Here is a 16,686-nt window from a genome sequence, read left to right on the forward strand (position 1 = left end):
CGGAAGACACAAGTGAGACTTGACCAGAAGCTCGTTCGGAAGACACAAGTGAGACGTGACCAGAAGCTCGTTCGGAAGACACAAGTGAGACTTGACCAGAAGCTCGTTCGGAAGACACAAGTGAGACTTGACCAGAAGCTCGTTCGGGAGACACAAGTGAGACGTGACCAGAAGCTCGCTCGGAAGACATAAGCGAGACTGTGTCTTCCAAACGAGCTTTTGGACAATTTGTCAGCTAGGTTTATTTTGATTATTACAAGTGTGTGTCTGTCTGTCCACTTAAAACAACGCTGGATCGAAGGTCAGTGACCGTACCGTTTTATGTTGTCACAATCAGACGTTCCTTTAACATACCTTGCTTAAAAGAGGATGAAAGTCGCTTGCTGATTTCAATGCTTGTTATTCTCTCAGGTGCCAGGAGAAAAGGTTCTGTACAACTCTCGCTTACTCTATTACACATGTCGTATGCATTAAGAGCGATTACTTCCCTTTGGTTATTTGATACCTTGCTTGTATTTTTATTCTGAATGTTAGAACGTTGGCCGTCTATTTGTTTTTGGATTTAGGATTTTCGACTGATTTAAAAAAGTAAAGACAATTACCGTGAGCATGAGAAGTCCACAAACAAATTGATGTGAGAATGTTCAACCGACCTGAGTCAGACTTTCAGCGCCGTCCGTTCTACTTTTAGATTTCTTAGTTTTGGCTTTAACTGAAAATGTCTTGAGTAAGCCAAGTGATGCCAGGTTTGAGCTTTGCTTCGCTTGAATTCAGATGTTGGAATCGTAAGGGTTTGATGATGTCTTTCCTGTCTTCATCCAAGCTAGCAAAGCAGCGCAGCAAGCTGTTAATATGAAGATTGGCACTTCCAAAACAGCGGAGCGGAACAAAGACGCCCGAGCTACAAGTAACAGTAAAAAGTAAGTGTGTAAACACAAAGCGTAATGATTTTAACATTGCTAACCAAAACAAAACACTTCGAGAAAGAAAGAAAGAAACAAACAAACAAACAAACAAACAATAAACATATTTCGATAAAGAAGCCATCATCATTTGCAATCAGGATCTGACGGGAAGAGAAAATCTACGCCATGCCAGACTTGCAAGAATGACATTTTGGTCCTGATCCCTATGTCCAAACCATCAATCCTGCTTTCTTTTTTTAATTTGTGTCACTGATTGTTAGGCTATAATATCATGTTCTGATGTGTATATCTTCTTATCTGCTTAGCAGGGCAACTGCGATAGTGGGTGTTGAATGTACGATAAGCAAGCAGAACATGTTCCTTTCAGAAATCACAGGACATTAAGCCTCAATAATAATAAGTGCACATTCTTCTATATAAGCATTTCTTTCCATTTTTGTTTCATACGTTATTGCTGGGAAATTCGGATCGCTTGCTCGAAGGGGAATGCTAGCCACAACAGCGTGCGTGATTAGGTATAATCATGATAGAGGTCTTTACGTGCCACGGTTGGACTTTCTTTCTTTCTTTCTTTCTTTGGTGTTTAACGTCGTTTTCAACAACGAAGGGTTATATCGCGACGGGCCACGGTTGGACATGGACACCGTCTCTGAGCCATCATCTAACGTTGACACGTATTTGTGACCCTCCACCACGAAATGAGTCGCATGTCACCTTTGCATGATTTTCATATTTTTACATTTTCCTAAAGAGTTTTTTATGCTCTATCCAGTGGTGAAAACCGTTTTAGAAAAGAGCGAAAACTGTTTGAGTTATAAGCCTGTGACTAAGGTGACCCTCACACTGTTACAAGGCACTCCCCGGACTTATATTAAGCCTAGCGCAGAACCGCGCGAGGTGACATGCGACTCATTTCGTGGTGGAGGGTCACATTTGTCCTGTCCTGTGGTTGAACCTTTGACCGGAGGATTGTAGTGCAGTGCTGTACCCACAGGGCCACCACACGACTTTTGTTGTTGTTGTGTGCTTCATACATGTATGTATGTGTACTTTTTGTACTATTTGACACTTATAGCAATCATTCAATTTTTTTATTTAAAATTAAAAATTAAAAAAATCTGTTTTTCATGGATAGATCAGGCATGCGTGCAACCCACGTCAAAAATGACGATGACAAAATAACAATTGAGGAAGAGCAGGAACTGGATACCAAACTGTCCCCCACCACGTCGGCTGCCGACTACCGGCGAATGTGCAAAGGGATGTCACTATGTGTGGCTTACGCAGCCAACATCGGCGGTACAGGATCTTTATCTGGGACCTCCACCAACCTCATTATGCAGGGTCAGGCCCAGGGGTGAGCATAATCAAATAGTTTGTTCTCCCGTGAGTGAGCACAACATGTGTAAATTATTCTTTATCCAGGGTAAGGCCAGGAATGAGCATAATTATGCAAAACTTGTTTTGACCTAATTTTGGTGATTTACATGTACTGGGTTGCTATGAGTGTGTGTGTATGTGTGGGTGCATGTATATATATGTGTGTGTGTGTGTGTGTGTGTGTGTGAGTGTGTGGGTGGGTGTGTGTGTATGTGTGGGTGCGTGTATGTGTGTGTTTGTGCATTTGTGTGTGTGTGTGTATGTGGTGTGTGTGCGTGTGTGTGTGTGTGTGTTTGAGTGTGTGGGGGGTGCGTGTATGCGTGTGTGTGTGTGTGTGTGTGTGTGTTCGTGTATTTGTGTGTGTGTGTGTGTGTGTGTGTGTGTGTGTGTGTGTGTGTCTGTGTGTGGGAATGTGTGGGTGGGTGTGCCTATGTGTGCGTGTGTGTGCGTGTGTGTGTTTGTGTTTGTGTGTGTGTGTTTGTGTGTGTGTGTGGGGGGGTGCGTGTATGCGTGTGTGTGTGTGTATGTGTGTATGTATTTGTGTGTGTGTGTGTTTGTGTGTGTGTGTTTTGTGTTAGTGTGTGTGTGTGTGTGTGTGTGTGTGTGTGTGTGTGTGCGTGTGCGTGTGTATGTCGTGTGTGTGTGTGTGTGTGTGTGTGTGTGTCTGTGTGTCTGTGTGTGTGTGTGTGTGTGTGTGTGTGTGTGTGTGTGTGTGTGTTGCTGCGTGCGTTGGGGTGATTACCTACGTGTCACGCGCATACCGCACGTTGGTAACTTAGTTAATTTCCAAAACAAGATTGTATACACATAAATCATCAAAAAGTAGTAATAGGAATGAAACGTAGGGACACGAACTCACGCAAAAGCTCATATTACATGACCCGAACAAATGTCATATGTGACCCTCCACCACGGAATGAGTCGCATGTCACCGGTTCTGCTCTGTCCGGGGGGTGTCTGGTAACAGTGTGAGGGTCACCTTAGTCACAGGCTTATAACTCAAACAAGTTTTTGCTCTTTTCTAAAACGGTTTTCACCACTAGATAGAGCATTAAAAACTCTTTAGGAAAATGTAAAAATATGAAAATCATGCAAAGGTGACAATATGCGACTCATTCCGTGGTGGAGGGTCACATATTACTAATTGCTTTCCAAACCAATTTCATAAAGCAAGTGTTGATGCTTTCCACTGTCATGTTTTCACTAGGATTGCTTAAAATAAGCACTATGCTTGAGTTAGAAATCCTAATTGCCATGTAAATTGTTCATGTCATGATAAAAACATTAAATAAAGTCTAGTTTAAACCAAGTGTTGGTGCTGGTGTGTTGTGTGTTGAAGGTTGTTCCAGGAGTACGGGCTGGACTCGGGTGTGAACTTCACGACGTGGATGATCTTCGCGCTCCCTGGCTCCGTCATCTGTGTCATCCTGGCCTGGCTGTGGCTCACCCTGCTCTTCTTTGGACCAAAGTCAGTGTGGGCTTCGTCACTTTGCGAACGTTGTGTTTTAATTTTACCTTTAGTTATATGCGCATAACTTCAGTATGAACTTTGTCTGTAAAATAATGTTGCTTTACCTATAACTATGAATTAAAGGTGCCTACTTCCCTAGATCCGTAAGGACTCATTTTGCACATTAATGTTGCTTTAAGTATACGTAGGGTAACGGCTTACTAACATCCCATACAAGACTCTTTTTGTAGATCAGCAGAGATTTTTGGCCAGTTTGTTGTGGTTTGATTTTACCTTTAGTTATATTTTATACCTTCAGAATGAACTTTGTAAATGTTGCTTTACCTATAACTATGAATTAAGGTGACCACTTCCCTAAGTCAGTATGGACTTAGTTTGCAAAGGTGTTTTACCTATGACTTTCATAGGTAAAACAAAGTTTGAAAACAAAGTCCATACCTGATGAAAGTACTCTAGCTATGAGAACCTACCTTCCCTAGGTGAGTATGTTAGACTTAGTTTGCAAATGCTCTCTTACCTATATCTATGATAACAGGTGGCTACTTACCCAAGTCAATATGAACTTAGTTTGCAAATGTTGGTTCACCTGTAACTTTGATAAAATGTGGCTACTTTCCAAGATCAGTATGGACTTAGTTGGCAAATGTTGGTTTACCCATCACCATGGTTAAAGATGGCTACGTCTCTAAGTCAGTATGTACTTAGTTTGGAAACGATGTTTTACCTACAACCACACTGAAAGGTGGCTACTTCCCTGGATCAGTATGTACTCATTTTGCAAGTAGCTCAGTTGGTAGAGCACTGGACGTGTGATCGGAAGGTCGCAGGTTCGAATCCGGGCCAGGACGGACACGGGTCAACTTTATGTGCAGACCCAGAGACGGAAGCCATGTCCCACCCCCGTGTCATCACAATTGCACGTAAAAGACCTTGGTCATTCTGCCATAAGTGCAGGTGGCTGAATACACCTAAACACGCAGACACCTGGGTAGCGCGACTCCGTTGCTGCTAGCTTTCCACTGGGAGGAAGCGACCCGAATTTCCCAGCGATGGGACAATAAAGTAATGAAAATGAAAAAAACAATTAAAAAAAATAAAGAATACGTAGGCTTACTACAAAACCTTTTTGCAGGGCAGCTGAGATTTTTGCAAACTTTTACATGGTAAAAATGCGTGATTGTTTTTTCAAAATCGGATAATTTTGGACAAAGTTATGTCGCTACACTGACATGTGTGGATGGCCTGGAATTCATATCCGTGTCTATGTGTAAAACAGGTGTGCACCACTCATATATTGTTTGCTTGCTTGGCCAGAGAATGGATCAGACGACGGCAACGGGACAAGGTCAAGGACGCACTGGTCAAGGAGACCATACTACGCGAATACCAGAAACTTGGACCTGTTTCGTAAGTCTCGTATTTACTTAGGGGGTAATATACTACCTGGAAAAGAAAGAGCCAAGGAAGCAGAGCACAGCCTCTGACGGGACACACCCTGGTGGTGTTATTAACATTATAAGGACGAATTCTAGAAATTTAAATACCACCATCGTCATCGTCATCGTCGTGGTCGTCGTCATCATCATCATCATCATCATCATCATCATCATCATCATCATCATTATCATCATCATCATCATCATCATCATCATCATCACTATACTTATACCAATAAGCTGGTTTGACACACTCAAGTATTTGGCTTTTATCCGGAAATCAGATAATCCTCACTAAAGATGTTAATTACTAATGACGTTCCTGGTTTAGAAACAGTTTTAAGGTGTCGAAATCATGGCGTAAAACTGGAGAAGTCAAAACTGCCTTACGTCCAGGCAGCATACCTGATTGTGCATATCATCACCTAGCCTTTCATTGTAAGTAAGCAGAAGCAGTAGGTTTCCTTATTATTCTGTTGATGTTGCTAATTGGCTTGTTTTGCGTATGATTTTGTTTAATATTTATCTGTGTGTGTGCGAGTGTGCGAGGGCTGTATTTTGTATATTGATTATTTGATACATGTATAAATGTGTCTCCAGGAATATGTTTTGTTTTAATCTTGTGTCGATACTATTTAGTTCTGCCTCGTTATTAGCCATTGAGTATAACTGTTTTATTAGCATTGCTTTGATAATGTTCTTTGGCCATTTACGTTGAATGACTTGTTATACATTGACATTGATAGTTTTATTCTTCTTCTTCTTCGTCGTTCGCTAGATAGTTTTATCATAAGAACCTTTTCTAATTCCTAATAAAGCAGTATGCATTGTTAGAGGATTTTTTAGTAGCAGTGTTTAAATGTCGAAGCTGCTTTTCCCATTTTTACCCAAGAGACCGACTGTATATTGTGTTATTGTATTTGTCAGACTTGATTGTACCAAGTCCCTACCCATGTTGTAATGCGCTTTGAGCCAAATATTTTTGTTTTTTGTAAGGGATAGGCGCAATATAAATACACTTTATTATTATTATTATTATTATTATTATTATTATTATTATTATTATTATTATTATTATTATCATTATTATCTAAAGTATTTTTTCTCTCCATTTGGTGGTATTTTTTCTGTGCATTTTGTCTTAAGAATTACACAATGTTTCACTGTCTCTGACGTTGTATTGAGAGAGTTTAGACGCGAGAGAATTCCAGTAGCAAAGACATATCCACATTCATGTATTGTGTTTGTTTGTTTGTTGTTGTATTTTTGCCACAGAAACGCAAAGTTTTGGATTTTATTTTATTTTCAGTTTTGCGGAGAAAGTTGTAATGGGACATTTTATTGTTCTCGTCTGCTTGTGGCTGTCAAGAAACCCCCCCATGGTGCCCGGATGGGGATCACTGTTCCCACCAAAGTAAGTGTGGACATATAGGCTACTTTGTTGGGGAAACGTTTACATCTACACATTCGTTTGGTTATCCATTAATACAAACTGATTTTTTTTTCATTTTGCGTTTTTTGTAAGTTCAAATCTTAATGTATACAATCATCACAGCGTTTTGTATAGAGGTACGACACTGAGGTGGTACAAAACAGCGTGTGTTACGTTGTATATATCCCACTGCGAGGTACAAGGATTTTTAGATGTACGCATGCATACGATTACTTCCGTCCGTGCAGGACCGTTAGAAGCTAACACTCTGTAAAACACTCATGGATATCGTGTCAAACACAGATTGGTAGCCATTCCCCCAACCCCTCTATGCTACAGCATGAATTTCCTGTGTTAACCGGACCAACTTACACTGGTTAAATAGCTACAGCATATGTTTTCCACTCATAACACTCAAAAGCTACGGTCTTCATGACACGAAAAAGGGTAGTAGGCCTAGAAATATCACTTAAACAGGTTCCCAAAATGCACAATGTAACTAAAGTTGGTGTCTTACATGTACCTCCTATATTTAGCTTCTTGCTGCCTTAACGTGATCATCTATCTATATATATATACGACTTGTGTCTGTGTGTGTGTGTGTTCGCGATGCACGGCCAAAGTTCTCGATGGATCTGCTTCAAATTTGGTGGGCATATTCAGGTAGACCCCGGACACAACCTGGTCGATGAGAATTTTCAACACGTGCTCTCAGCAGCGCTGAACCGATTTTGGTTTTTCTGTTCATCTTCCCAGATCCATTCCCAGTAACTCTTCCTTATCTTTTCCAGTGTTTTGCGTTTATCTCCCTTCCTTCGTGTGGCGTCAATCCATATCCCCGTTACTATTTTTAGAAGGTCACTGTCGACAACGCTCAATCCATATTCCCGTTACTATTTTTAGAAGGTCATTGTCCCGGCGAACCCGGGTATTACTCTTCCTTATCTTCTCCAGTGTTTTGCGCGTTTATCTCCCTTCCTTCGTGCGGTGCGCCGGCGAAGCCGGCGTACATCCGGCAAAGCCGGTATTCGGTTCTACTTCTTCCCGGCGAAGCCGTACCCGGCGAAGCGGGTATTCATCTTGTTGAAAATATAGCTGCTCACAGTGCCCGTATTTAAAGATATCTAAATAAAAATTGCTGTCAGAAACAAAACATTGTATTCAAAGCTGTTTTATTGATACGATATGCACCCAAGCACATCCTTAAAGATAAGAAAACGTGAATGTCCATTTTCATTTAACATAAACATGGAAAACACGAGTGACTGCAAACACGCTGTAGCTTTTTCTCTGGCGTGCTCATTGATTGGACATGTCATGTAAAAAGATGGGGTTTTTTTGGACAAAATATATTTTCAGCAATTAACCGCTTGTCTTGGTGTTGTGTTTCATTATTATGCTCAACTCTGACAGATTTGTTGGCGATTCAGCTGCGGCCATTTTGATTGCCTTGTCGCTGTTCGTTTTCCCCGCTGAGTGTCCGCAGGTCTTTTTCTGGAAACGGCATGCCGGTGAGTGGGAACGTCATCATCTGGTCAGTCAGTCAGTAAGCAAGTCACTTAAACGCGGTATGTCAGTTAGCTAGTTACTTTGACTGTTCGTTCATTGGTTAGTTTGGTAGAAATGTTGCTACTTAGTTCGCTAGTAATCGAGTCAGTTAGTCCCCTTAGTGAAACAATGATACACGAGTGATTAAGAGAGTTAAGAGAGTGGGTGAGTGAGTGGGTGAGTGATTGAGTGAGTGGGTGAGTTGTTGAGTGAGTGGGTGAGTGATTGAGTGAGTGGGTGAGTGATTGAGTGAGTGAGTGAGTGGGTGAGTGATTGAGTGAGTGGGTGAGTTGTTGAGTGGGTGAGTTGTTGAGTGGGTGAGTGACTTGAGTGAGTGGTTGATTGAGTGAGTGAGTGGGTGATTGAGTGAGTGGGTGAGTGAGTGAGTGAGTGAGTGAGTGGGTGATTGAGTGAGCGGGTGAGTGGGTGATTGAGTGAGCGGGTGAGTGGGTGAGTGAATGAGTGGGTGAGTGAGTGAGCGGTTGAGTGAGTGAGTGGGTGATTGAGTGAGTGGGTGAGTGATTGAGTGAGTGAGTTATTGAGTGAGTGAGTGAGTGAGTGAGTGAGTGGGTGATTGAGTGGGTGAGTGAGTGAGTGAGTGAGTGAGTGAGTGAGTGGGTGAGTGAGTGAGTGAGTGGTTGAGTGAGTGAGTGAGTGGGTAAATTAGTGAGTTAGTGGTTGAGTGAGTGAGTAGGTGAGTGAGTGGGTGAGGGAGTGAGTGAGTGGGCGAGTGGGTGGGAGAGTGAGTGAGTTAGTGGGTGGGAGAGTGAGTGAGTTAGTGGGTGGGAGAGTGAGTGAGTTAGTGGGTAAGTGAGTGGGTGGGTGGGTGAGTGAGTGAATGAGTGAGTGGGTGAGTGAGTGAGTGATTGAGTGAGTCAGTGAGTGAGTGTTATGGTGCGTGCGTGCGTGCGTGAGTGAGTGAGTGAGTGAGTGAATGAGTGAGTGAGTGAGTGTGAGTAAGTGAGTGAGTGAGAGTGAGTGAGTGAGTGAGTGGGTGAGTGGGTGAGTGAGTGGTTGAGTGGGTGAGTGAGTGGGTGAGTGAGTGAGTGGGTGAGTGAGAGGGTGAGTAAGTGAGTGAGTGAGTGGGCGAGTGAGTGAGTGAGTGAGTGAGTGAGTGAGTGAGTGAGTGGGTGAGTGAGTGAGTGGGTGGGTGGGTGAGTGAGTGAATGGGTGAGTGAGTGGGTCAGTGAGAGAGTGAGTGAGTGGGTGAATGAGTGAGTGAGTGAGTGAGTGAGTGTGAGTGAGTGAGTGAGTGAGTGAGTGCGCGCGTGAGTGGGTGGATGAGTGGGTGGGTGAGTAAGTGGTTGAGTTTGTTCGAAGACCGGACGAAACTAAACCACAAGAGAGCAGAACAGGCATAGGATGGTTGTCAAGAATTAAGCGGACAGTGACTTAGATGCGCGCAAAGCTATTGCAGAATTTGACTTTGACAGTTGACACTGGTGAATTAACCAAAGGTTCTTTATGCACGATTAGCTCTGAACAACCCAACATAGTGAGCAGTGGACAGCACATGGGTAGTGGGTTTAGTGCAGCTTCTTCACGGCATCTGTTATGCCTCAAGTCTGTCTGTTAGATAAGGCGTGCATACACTAAAGGCCGGCGAAACTGTGTTTTATTGTTGCTCCCCAAATATGGAAGTTATTCGTAAATAAGAAGTATCTAACCTCGCTTTTCTCGGGAAAGGATTTTGAAAATAATTTATGCAACCACGTTTGTGCATAGCCACCGGACTGGGTAATAAAGGGAAACAACCGTGTTCACTTTGATTACACTTTTTGTCCGAAGGGTTCTGTTCCTTTATTTTTGCTTGTTCGTGTGTGTTAAAATCAGTGCTGATTCGCCTGACAAACAGAGTGTCAAAAAAGGGTGATTCTGATAAAGGAAGACGGTGCATGATTAACTCGTTTTGATACCCAAGTTTCTCAGATGTTCGTCGTTTGACGTCAGCATAATACATCTCAATTTTTGTAGACACTTCTTTTTTAAGTCCTGATTGTGTTTGTTGACTTTCTGTGTTATATATAAAACAAAATATAAAAAAACACATGTGTGTGTGTGTGTGTGTGTGTGTGTGCCCCTTTAAATGACGTGTAAGCATTGCAGGCGGAGTCAAACCTCGCCCGGTGAGGTCAGTGCTGGACTGGAAGACAGTGCAGACCAACTATCCTTGGGGGGTGCTCGTGCTGCTCGGCGGGGGGTACGCTTTGGCGCACACGTGTGAGGTAAGGTGGAACTGCCTGTGGTGTACTGACAGTTATTCAGTCGTTGTTACTATACAAAAAACAAAAACGCACTCACGCACGCACGCGCGCACATATTAAACCAATGCACAAAACCAACACACACACACATACACACATATACTCACACACACACACACACACACACAAACACACACACACACACACCCACACACTCACACACACACTCACACACACACACACACATACACACACACACACACACAGCCACACGGCCACACACACACACACACACACACACACACTCACACACAAACACACACACACACGCGCGCACACACACACTCACACACACACACACACACACACACACACACACACACACACACACACACACACACACACACACACAGTACAGTTATTTACGAACATCATCTAGTTAAGGTGGTGTAAACGATCCCTTACACAAGCATTGTTTCTTCCATCTGTTTTATTCTTGTGTATGTCCGCTGTTCGCAGGTGTCCGGCCTGTCTCGCTGGATCGGACAGGAGCTGACAGTGCTCGCGTACCTGGCTCCATGGCAACTCTCGCTCGCGCTCTGCGCCATCATCGCCATGGCAACGGAGGTCACGAGCAACGCCGCCACCGCCTCTCTGCTGTTGCCCATTTTGGGTCAGCTGGTGAGTGTGTCGTTAAACTGTTGCCCATTTTGGGTCAGCTGGTGAGTGTGTCGTTAAACTGTTGCCCATTTTGGGTCAGCTGGTGAGTGTGTCGTTAAACTGTTGCCCATTTTGGGTCAGCTGGTGAGTGTGTCGTTAAACTGTTGCCCATTTTGGGTCAGCTGGTGAGTGTGTCGTTAAACTGTTGCTCATTTTGGGTCAGCTGGTGAGTGTGTCGTTGAACTGTTGCCCATTTTGGGTCAGCTGGTGAGTGTGTCGTTAAACTGTTGCCCATTTTGGGTCAGCTGGTGAGTGTGTCGTTAAACTGTTAGTGAAAGTCGTCATAGTTACCTTGTTGATTTTAGTTTATTAAAATTGGTTTAATTTAAATATGTGTAATGTTAAACGTGCGGGGTCCTGATTCGGCCTATATGGTCCGCTGGACCCAAAAAGCAACACCTAACTAACTAACTAACCTTGTTGATTTACTAAACATCGCAACTCCCCATTTAAGAACTCCAAACATTTGCGAAAATCAGGCCCTAAAAAAGGAGGGAGTCTTTTGTGGTACATTTACACAGTTTATCAAAGGTCTTAAAATGGAGGGAGTCTTGAATTGGGGGGGGGGGGGTCTTAATATGGGGCTCCGCTGTATCGCACGTGCTCAGCGTTACCATTGCCATGGCAACGGAGGATACGAAGAACGCCGCCACCGCATGATCAACGTTGTGCTATTCTCTGCACTAATTATATGTTTTAACCTGGGTAAGGCAATCACTTCTCACTGGACGAACGTCGGAAATAACTTTGTCGGGTTTGCATAAGTTGTGAACCAGTGCTGACTCTTCCTTTTATTGCGGCAAACTTTCCACACGTGCTCCTTGTCCACGTGTTTCAGACACCCCCCTCGCTAGAGGCTAGCCTATACGGTCACGTAGAATAGTTTGCCTAACAAAAGCGAGGGTATTAACTATTTCAACAGAGTTATCACCGAACATCGTCTTATTGTTTTCTGGTCCACCAAAGTGACTAGCCTCAAGTCATGTTGAAAATGTTCCCCCAAAAAGCAATCGTATCACATCTTTCTTCTTCTTCTTCTTCTGCGTTCGTGGGCTGAAACTCCCACGTACACTCGTGTTTATTGCACGAGTGGAATTTTACGTGTATGACCGTGTTTTACCCCGCCATTTAGGCAGACATACGCCGTTTTCGGAGGAAGCATGCTGGGTATTTTTGTGTTTCTATAACCCACCGAACTCTGACATGGATTACAGGATCTTTTTCGTGCGCACTTGGTCTTGTGTTTGCGTGTACACACGGGGGTGTTCGGACACCGAGGAGAGTCTGCACACAAAGTTGACTCTGAGAAATAGCCTAAATCTCTCGCCGAACGTGGGGACGAACTCACGCTGGCAGCGGCCAACTGGATACAAATCCAGCGCGCTACCGACTGAGCTACATCCCCGCCCTGTATCACATCTGTCAAAACCCCGTACAAACCCGACACAGTTAATTCCGAACATCATCGTCTAAATGTTTTCTGCTCCGCCAGAGTGACTAGCCTATAAAGTCATGTGGAATAGTTTTCTCAACAAAAGCAAGGGTATTAACTCTTTCAAAACCGACAGAGTTATTTCCGAACATCGTCTTATTGTGTTCTGCTCCGCCACACTGGTTATATTAAGTGTACCCCTTCGGTTTTCAGGCGGTGAACCTCAACATGAACCCCCTGTACTTGCTATTCCCCTGCGCCATATCTGCGTCCTTCGCCTTTATGTTGCCAGTGGCAACGCCTCCCAACACCATTGTCTTCGCTACGGGTCATCTGGAGGTCAAGGACATGGTAAGGGGTACATCTGTCTCTTTTTATATTTAGTCAAGTTTTGACTAAATATTTTAACATCGAGGGGGAATCGAAACGAGGGTCGTGGTGTATGTGCGTGTGTGTGTGTGTGTGTGTGTGTGCCTGTCTGTGTGTGTGTGTGTGTGTGTGTGTAGAGCGATTCAGACTAAACTACTGGACCGATCTTTATGAAATTTGACATGAGAGTTCCTGGGTATGAAATCCCCGAACGTTTTTTTCATTTTTTTGATAAATGTCTTTGATGACGTCATATCCGGCTTTTCGTGAAAGTTGAGGCGGCACTGTCACGCCCTCATTTTTCAACCAAATTGGTTAAAATTTTGGTCAAGTAATCTTCGACGAAGCCCGGACTTCGGTATTGCATTTCAGCTTGGTGGCTTAAAAATTAATTAATGACTTTGGTCATTAAAAATCTGAAAATTGTAAAAAAAAATAAAAATTTATAAAACGATCCAAATTTACGTTTATCTTATTCTCCATCATTCGCTGATTCCAAAAACATATAAATATGTTATATTTGGATTAAAAACAAGCTCTGAAAATTAAATATATAAAAATTATTATCAAAATGTTTTTTTCGAAATCAATTTAAAACACTTTCATCTTATTCCTTGTTGGTTCCTGATTCCAAAAACATATACATATGATATGTTTGGATTAAAAACACGCTCAGAAAGTTAAAACGAAGAGAGGTACAGAAAAGCGTGCTATCCTTCTCAGCGCAAGTACTACCCCGCTCTTCTTGTCAATTTCACTGCCTTTGCCGTGCGCGGTGGACTGACGATGCTACGGTCTTGCTGCGTTGCATTGCGTTCAGTTTCATTCTGTGAGTTCGACAGCTACTTGACTAAATATTGTATTTTCGCCTTACGCGACTTGTTTCTTCTTTTAATTTAGCAAGATAGTATTCCGAGCAAAGCATGAGGAAGATGCTCTAAATAAAAATAAATAAAAACACACACATGATTGTACACAGTTGTTTTTGCTTTGTTTTGTTATTATTCATCAACACTAGTTCACAACTTAACAACACAAATTAACATGTGTATATCATCTGCCTGTCAACATCCGTCTCTCTTGTCTGTCTGTGTGTCTCTGTCCGTCTGTTTCTGTCTCAATCTCTCTCTCCCTCCCTGTCGCATTGTGTGTGTGTGTGTGTGTGTGTGTGTGTGTGTGTGTGTGTGTGTGTGTGATGTGTGTGTGTGTGTGTGTGTGTGTGTGTGTGTGTGTGTGTGTGTTGTGTGTGTGTGTGTGTGTGTGTGATGTGTGTGTGTTGTGTGTGTGTGATGTGTTTGTGTGATGTGTGTGTGTGTGTGTGTATGTGTGTGTGTGTGTGTGCTTGCGTGTGTGTGATGTGTGTGTGTATGTGTGTGTGTGTGTGTGTGTGTGTGTGTTGTGTGTGTGTGTGTGTGTGTGTGAGTGTGCATCTATGTGTGTGTGTGTTTGTGTGTGTGTGTGTGTGTGTGTGTGTGTTCGGGGAGGAGATGCTTACACTTCATCTTGTCTTGACACGTCATTTCATCTTCAAAGTGGTTACATATCACGACTTGGTGTTATTGCCATTATTTTGTCTGACATCAATAATACATCAATCACAATCATATGGATAAAAGTATGTTCACTGGTCATCTCAACAGGTGATTGCAGGGTCCGTGCTGAACGTGGTGTGTGTGTTAGTGGTCAGTTTGGCCGCCAACACATGGGGCATGGCCTACTTCAAACTGGACACTCTGCCTCCAGGCTTCGGTGCAGCTGTACCCAACATGACTTCCATGGCTACAACTTTAGGTGCAGATGCACTCTACAACTACACAACGGGAGGAGATTCTTTCATTTCCGCCTTTTCAAATGTTAGTGAGACGCCAAACGCTGCGTATTCTGTGCTAAACATTTCAGGCAGTCTTTGAGATGTGTTGTTGAACTAGCAAACACAGTGTTGGATAAAACGTTCATTCTAGAATAGCTTTTTGAAAGTTCGTTTATGCAAAGCTTTCATCTGACTTCGAATTATTTCGTGAAACTTGTGCTCCAAGGTCCCTACCCTCAATCCTTTAGCTTACACTGTGATTTATAATGTAACATGATTTTAAACAAAGTTTCTGGTCAACTAATTTTCAAGATGTAATGGGAGAATCTATTAAGCAAATAGGCCAAATATCAGGCGCACATCAGCTCCTATATTTCTTTGTAGTTGGTCAGGTACAATATGCACATTTTCAACTTCAAAGGACGACCATGCAGCTTCTTATTTTGGGAAAGAGAGGGAGTGAATGCATAAGAATTTGCATCGGCGCACTTGTGTGTGTGTGTGCCCCGCGTGTCCCCGCGTGTTTTAGACAGTGACTAAAACACGCGGGGACACGCGGGGACACGCGGGGACAGTTTAACTGCACGCGGGGACACGCGGGGACGGTGAAATAGCACGGAGGGACGTTATTTTATAACATTCTGAAAAAGAAAAAAAATTAATAAAGAAATAAGTTAATAAATTTTTTTTTTTTTTTTTAGAAATACATAAAGGATAGTCAGAATGTTATTATATAACGTCCCGGCGTGCTAATTCACCATCCCCGTGTGTCCCCGTGTGTCCCCGCGTGTCCCCGCGTACACGCGGGGACACGCGGGGACACGCGGGGACACGCGGGGACAGTTTAACTGCACGCGGGGACACGCGGGGACGGAGAAATAGCACGGGGGGACGTTATTTTATAACATTCTGAGAAAAAAAAAAAAAAAAAAAAAAGTTAATAAATATATATAGTTTGTTTTTTAGAAATACATAAAGGATAGTCAGAATGTTATTATATAACGTCCCGGCGTGCTAATTCACCATCCCCGTGTGTCCCCGTGTGTCCCCGCGTGTCCCCGCGTGTTTTAGACACACCCCTTAATGCTGCATGCGAATTATTGACACCTTTTCTCAGTATTTTATTTTATTTATTTATTTATTTACGAGAATTTATATCGCGCACATATCTCACCACACAAGGCGACTCAAGGCGCATGTTACCTATTAATGCCGTGTGAGATGGAATTTTTTACACAATATATCACGCATTCACATCGACCAGCAAACCTCAAGCCTATTAGGGCGAGCATTCACCTTTCACGGCCTTTATTCCAAGTCACACGGGTATTTGATGGACATTTTTATCTATGCCTATACAATTTTGCCAGGAAAGACCCTTTTGTCAATCGTGGGATCTTTAACGTGCACACCAAATGTAGTGTACACGAAGGGAACTCGGTTTTTACGTCTCATCCGAAAGACTAGCACTTGAACCCACCACCTAGGTTAGGAAAGGGGTGAGAAAATTGCTAACGCCCTGACCCAGGGTCGAACTCGCAACCTCTCGCTTCCGAGCGCAAGTGCGTTACCACTCGGCCACCCAGTCCACAGTATGAAAACGATTATTGGCACCACAGACGATCTTTCTAGTCTTTTAGCTGGTTTAGGATTCATCTTCCACTTGATTGCATTCCAGTCAACTGGGGTGTGCCTGCGCTCTGTGTAGGGTGAGATTGTTTTCTCTGAATTAATTGGTAGATTTACACAGGTGCAACTTTTGCTAAGTAAATTCAGCACACAAACGCATGCACGCACGTACATACGCACGCACGCAAGCAAACACGCAGGCACGCACGTACGTACGCACGCATACACACACACACACACACACACACACACGCACTACCACACACACAATTACAAACATACACACACACACGCACACACACACACACAAACACACACACACACACACA

At 43.3% G+C, this 16,686-nt stretch overlaps 1 protein-coding gene across 1 annotated transcript in view; it reads left to right on the forward strand.

Moving 5' to 3' along the window:
• The window catches only part of LOC138957067 (Na(+)/citrate cotransporter-like), a 20,643-nt gene extending 5,384 nt beyond the window's left edge, over positions 1-15,259 (forward strand). The window contains exons 5-14 of the mRNA XM_070328237.1: positions 824-920; positions 2,062-2,283; positions 3,646-3,774; positions 5,092-5,184; positions 6,523-6,627; positions 8,059-8,156; positions 10,300-10,418; positions 10,917-11,078; positions 12,763-12,900; positions 14,559-15,259. Of these exons, the coding sequence (XP_070184338.1) occupies positions 824-920; positions 2,062-2,283; positions 3,646-3,774; positions 5,092-5,184; positions 6,523-6,627; positions 8,059-8,156; positions 10,300-10,418; positions 10,917-11,078; positions 12,763-12,900; positions 14,559-14,828 (1,433 nt within the window). The 3' untranslated portion in view covers positions 14,829-15,259. The remainder of the gene's footprint in view (positions 1-823; positions 921-2,061; positions 2,284-3,645; positions 3,775-5,091; positions 5,185-6,522; positions 6,628-8,058; positions 8,157-10,299; positions 10,419-10,916; positions 11,079-12,762; positions 12,901-14,558) is intronic.
• Positions 15,260-16,686: the final 1,427 nt, after the last annotated feature.

The sequence above is a fragment of the Littorina saxatilis genome, unplaced genomic scaffold, assembly GCF_037325665.1.
Source record: "Littorina saxatilis isolate snail1 unplaced genomic scaffold, US_GU_Lsax_2.0 scaffold_588, whole genome shotgun sequence".
NCBI classification, from domain to species: domain Eukaryota; kingdom Metazoa; phylum Mollusca; class Gastropoda; order Littorinimorpha; family Littorinidae; genus Littorina; species Littorina saxatilis.